This window comes from Bactrocera dorsalis, chromosome 5 (assembly GCF_023373825.1).
Source record: "Bactrocera dorsalis isolate Fly_Bdor chromosome 5, ASM2337382v1, whole genome shotgun sequence".
Lineage (NCBI taxonomy): Eukaryota > Metazoa > Arthropoda > Insecta > Diptera > Tephritidae > Bactrocera > Bactrocera dorsalis.
In genome coordinates, this window is record NC_064307.1 from 49,611,081 (window position 1) to 49,616,911 (window position 5,831).

General features: G+C 36.5%; 1 protein-coding gene across 1 annotated transcript; it reads left to right on the forward strand.

The window, feature by feature from the left end:
* Positions 1-1,343: 1,343 nt before the first annotated feature.
* On the forward strand, positions 1,344-2,566 carry LOC115065930 (uncharacterized). The gene has a single exon (XM_029549158.2). The coding sequence runs from the start codon at positions 1,850-1,852 to the stop codon at positions 2,450-2,452; it is 603 nt and encodes a 200-aa protein (XP_029405018.2). The 5' UTR covers positions 1,344-1,849; the 3' UTR covers positions 2,453-2,566.
* Positions 2,567-5,831: the final 3,265 nt, after the last annotated feature.

Sequence of the window (5,831 nt, forward strand, 5' to 3'; positions counted from 1 at the left end):
AATAAAAGCTAAACTGTGAAGCAAATATTAACCACATTGACGAGAAATGCATTCAGATAAAATCTTGAATATTGAAAACAAAAACTGACTCGTTGAGCAATCAAATCGATATCCAGAGCCTCGTGGAAAAGCTATGAAACCAGTACACGAGATCTAAACGACTGTGAGTCTTTTCGTTTTTTATACCTATAATTATTATTATTAAATAACTATGAATAAAGTGAAATATAATTACTTAGTCTGATAAATATCATTAATAATATCCGTCAACAGTCGCTGTTGGAGTCATCAAAATATTCAGTGCTATATCAAAATGTGGCTTGAAGGGAGGTAAATTGTTCAAAAGTTCAGAAACCCCCAGAATGTTCGAGGCGGATGTCACTAAAGATATCAAAGGAAAGTTTTGGGTAAAGTTTAGTGCTCGGCCCGAATCCAAATCGTTGTAGACGCAACCGTCAGCTAGAAAAATTATTGTTACTCAACATTTTTCATCAGCTATGTATGGAAACTATCAACGTCTGGAGCTGACCCAGAGCCTACTCGCCTTTGTAATACCAGATGAAGGTTCAGTTTCTTTCCTGCTGAAGTATTCGTAATATAGGACGTCGATACTTTTTAAGATTAAAACAGCCTATATATCAAATTTTGATAAGTTATATATCGTCACCTGAAATGCAAAATAACGTATCATCAAAAAATTCGAAATTGAGTGTCTTCTTGATTAGGCTCCACTACTTCAAATTACTTACATAATATTACATATGTTCAACATTTTCAGGTTCTGCGGTCAGATATAAACCAGTATTAACCAATATTAAAATTTTTTCGCACTCTTGTTCCATTTTATTACGCGTTTCATTCACGCCACTGTAAATTTTCGAAAATGTTGTTACGTTAATTTGCATTTCAGGTGACGATATGTATGTATAATATATACATTATATGTTTTGAATATAACTCGAACTCTTGAATTGATAAGAGAAAGCAAATTTCATACAAATTTCCTTCCATATCCTTTGACTTCCGATTTGTTCAAACGACGTTGAAATTTGGAGAGAGTAATGTAGGAGAATGGAGAGGGTGGGTAAGTACGTAGGGGTTGCCGGACGGTTGGAGTCTAGAAATATATGGCAAGGACGTGTCATCTTCCAGCAAGATATTGATCCGAAATACACTTCTCCTGTAGCTTAAGTTTGGTGAGTGTCAAAATCTTAACTTAAAAGTGTTAGTTCTAGTTTAATTGTTTTGTATAAAATTAGATGTTCATCAAAATAAAAAATATGGCGCTGTCAAGTAATTTCCTGGCTTGAAACCAAAAGATACATTGACAAGCAAGGAGAGCGCTGCAATGTCAGTTTTTGGTGGCTCATTACCATTTTCGAGTAGTACTGACGTATTCAGACGATTAAGCGCTTTTATGTTTCTTAAAATGTGTAGGCCATAGTTCGAAGTTAATTCAAAGAGCTGAGTGACCTATGTAAATGCTAATATGAACCGAATATAATTACAATCCATTAACTGTCTGGTCGGATAACGAAAATTTGCAACTCTTTTTAATATAAGGTTTTGCTAACAGCTTAAGATGTACAATCTTCGGCTGCGCTCAAACTTATCCTTCCTTAGTTGCTTATATTTAGTTAATATACGTCATTTATATTTGCGGTATCTAAATGGATCACAATGCGAACAATTTTTTAATCAAAATATTTAATGAATAATTTGTTAATTACATAATTTAAGCATGCAAAATAAAATTCATCACGTAAAAAATAAACGCGACAAATACTGGGAGTTATAAAAGTGCAATATTCAAAAAGTTTTGCTCATTCTTTCATTTTCCTCTAACAAAATGAATTTGGGAACTCTTCCTGCATTTATTACTGGGTTCTATCTTCTCACTCAATTGGCATCGATAATCGCATACATAAAGTTCACGAATTTGAAGTGTGAGAACTACGACAAAAGCTTCCTGAATTTCCGAAAATGCGATCTTAAGGCTTTGTCTCGCAACAAAGTCGCGCTCACCGTGGACGTTCAAATTTTCCAATTGCCCATAAGAAATTTCAGCGTTAATTTGGATGTTTATAGAAAGGCGAATGGCTATCGTCCTTTCCTTTTTAATATAACAACAAATTTTTGTGAGTTTTTTAAAAACAGGAAGCGACTACCTTTTGGAAAGTTGATAATGGACGCGGTGGAATTATATTCAAATCTGAACCACTCTTGCCCTTTCAACGTAAGATGTCATGTATTAAAATTAGTTTGTTTTTCATTTTACAATAATTCATATAATTTCAAGCATGACCTAATCGTCAAAGATTTGGTGCTCCAGAACGAACAACTTCAATCACTGCCTGCGCCAACTGGTGAATACCTTCTGCGAATTACGGCTGCATTCTACAATGTTTGGAAATTTAAGGTCCATGCATATATACAAATAGTTGAAGAATGAATTGAATCACTACACGGCAAAAACAACAGTTTTCTGGTCGTGAACAAACACTAACTTGTTAAATACCTTCTTCTTCAAAATTCATTAAAAAGGATTTAAATTGGTTAACGTAATAAATCGTCTGACGACTTTAAACTTCACTTCTGTTGAAAATTATTCACTCTGCGTGCAATTGCGTTTAAAATACGAACGCTTAATCACATCAATGTTATTTCAAGTTAGATTTACATAAAAGTTCGATTTGTCATTTAGAAGTTTGGACTTTTTAGAGACAATTTTACTTCTTGTTCCTTTACTCTTGTAACATGTATAGTATAATAGTTTTGTTCACCCAGCGGTTGTTTATCACCTTAAACTAATCGAGATAGGTATAGGATTATATATACAGTACATATGTACATATATAAATGATCAGGATGAGACGAGTTGATATCCGAGTGATTGTGATTGATAACTTCAGTAAAAATTAAGGTATCAGAACGAAACGTACACAGGTTCCTTGGCAAAAAAGAGAGGACGAGTTCGTAGACGGGCATAACGGACCATTGCCACACCCACAATACGCCATTAAACGAAACCTGTAAAATGCCATAACCAAGAACTAAATTAACATATACTTGTAGAACTGTAATTTGTCACAGAGCTTCGCAGTAGGAAAGGCAGATGTGGGCTGAACATTTTGGAAACGTGCGTGCGGCCCCGCACTCTAACAGGTTTAATGTACATATCTCCCGAATCATTCTAGCTAAAATAACTAAATTTTCTCAAAATAAACCTACCGACAGTATGAAATCGAATTATGACACCGCTAACTCCCCAAATAACGGTACTGTTAAAAACTAGTAAAAGCGCGATAAATAACTAAATACGCCATAGATATTAACTTTTACTTTCGATATTGTTTGAGACAGCTTTATAGAAGCAGAGGTAACAGTTGGTCAATGGGCGTATCACCGTCTACTTTTAGGTGGAATAACACATCTTGTTACCCGTCAGATTGATTTCAAGCAAATTTTTTTCAAAGCTCCTAGGTACCGAAGAACTGGATCCTAGTGCATGAAGTTGACTGTTGGCTGAAAATATCGGTTAATATGAAAGATAAATGATTGAAACTCTGAGAGAAGCGTTTCCTGATAATAGTATGATTGTGTGTTAAAAATGGGATGAATCGGTTCAATACTTCCCCATACACCTTATATAAAAATGTTCGTGTTTCCGTGACTTTATCCCGCCTAGATCGGTGGGGAAGCGAAAATAAGAGGACTTGGTCTTCTTATAGCAGTATATCCTTGCGCCTAAAATAGATAAAATTTGGACGATAACTTGACTTAGTCCCCATATAAGTAAGCTCAACAAGTTGCAATGAATCCAGTAAACCTACCGAACATAACACCGAACAAATTGTTGAATTACTTTCTATTGAACTCCATCGATATTGTATGTCAAATTTTTTTACTGCATCGATCAGTCATAACAATTTCAATTAAAACAAACGCAATTTTAACAGCATTCAAACATACATACAACTCTCGATTAGCGATCTTTATTTTCATATTTAAATCATTCAGATCACTCACGGTCTGTATCTGTCCTTGTTGTTTTGTTATACCTCTCCCTGTTGCTAGTTACTCTGAAGAAGCTTCTACATAGAGTTCGATTTTAGATTGCGTCACGTTTTGGTCAGTACTGGTACTTGTTTCAATTGGCTTTTTTTGGCAGATCACTCGTGAGTTGTGTCAAGTTATCATATTATTTTCCTTCAGTATTGTTTGGTATTTACGGATCGTTCAACTTTATTACTAAAATTCACATTCTGTAAAGAATGTGTTTTGCGCGCTTCGCTCAACTTATGGTCAACTTGAGACCCAGCATTCATTGTTGGATAATATTCGACCAAATAGACCACGTCCAGCACGCAGGGAAGAAAAAATAGGAGCTGTAACTGAGAGTGTACACGAAGACCCTGGAGAGTAGATACGGGACCGTTCGCAGCAAAGCGATCTGACGTATAGAATGATTTGGCGCACTTTACATCAATATTTTAAACTGAAAGCGTACAAAATAGGAACATAAGCCACGCAACCTTCCGAAGCGGCATCGATTCGCTCTATGGACTCTTGAAAAGTTCCCATAAGATCCGACGTTTTCGAGCCGAATTTTGTTCAACGATGAGGCCCATTTCTGGCTCCATGGATATGTAAACAAGCAAAATTGCCCATTTGGTGTGATTTGTGGACCGTCAATGTAACCGTCAATGGTGAAAGTTATCGCGCCATGATAACCGACTATTTGTTGTCTGAAATTGAAGCTCGTGATCTCGGCGATATTTGGTTTCAACAAGATGGCGCCACTTTCCACATATCACATCAATCAATGGATGTATTGAAAGGACTTTTCGATGAGCAGATAATTTTACATTTTGGGCCAGTCGATTGGCCACTAAGATCTTGTGATATCACTTCGTTAGACTTTTTCCTGTGTGGATCGAGGCGGGATTGTCCGCATAGACTTTAGACTTTAGTCTATGCCGACAATCCCGCCTCGATTCAGACCTTAGAGCATAACATCACGTGTGTAATTCGAACGAGTCATTGAAAGGTGGACTCAACATGCAAAGTTTTCAACTTCGCTTATGCGCTTTTCACAAAATAACAAAAACAAATGCTCAACCGTTATTTTTCGCTTACGATTTCATGTGCATAAATTTTTCCACTAGGTGGTTCGGTGTTCGTTTATCATAAGGTCACTCACGTAAGTACCCATATAGGATGCAGTTGTTCGGCTTTCGTTTACCTTAGGATCAGTATAGTGAGCACCTATGTAGTAAGCAGCGGACACATCCAGTAATAAGCCGAAAATAGATCAAAATAATAGGTTGTCAAAAAAGTCTTGCGGTATTTTCATCATGCATCATGCATGGAAAGCTAATTTCACGCGCTAACACGAGTTTGATTGATTGTTGTTTCTTTTAAGTCGTTCGTGAGTTATCGCGTCGCAAACATGGAGCAAAATAAAGAGAAAATTCGGCATATTTTACAGTATTACTACGATAAAGGCAAAAATGCATCTCAAGCCGCCAATAAAATTTGTGCACTTTATGGACCCGATACAGTTTCCATTTCCACCGCACAACGATAGTTTCAACGTTTTCGTTCTGGTGTAGAGGTGGTCGAAGATGCGCCACGCTCCGGAACGCCTGTCGTCGAAAATTGAGATAAAATCGCTGAATTGGTCGAAAGAGACCGGCATAGTCATCAAGCCGTTATAAACCATTTGTAGAAGGTTGGAGTCACTAAGAAGCTCGATGTATGGGTGCCACACGAATTGATTCAATAAAAATACCGCAAGACTTTTTTGACAACCATATAAGAAATGCAAA

What these genes read in the sequence shown, in the direction of transcription:
- LOC115065930 (XM_029549158.2), top strand. Translation starts at nt 1,850, where the DNA reads ATGAATTTGGGAACTCTTCCTGCATTTATTACTGGGTTCTATCTTCTC.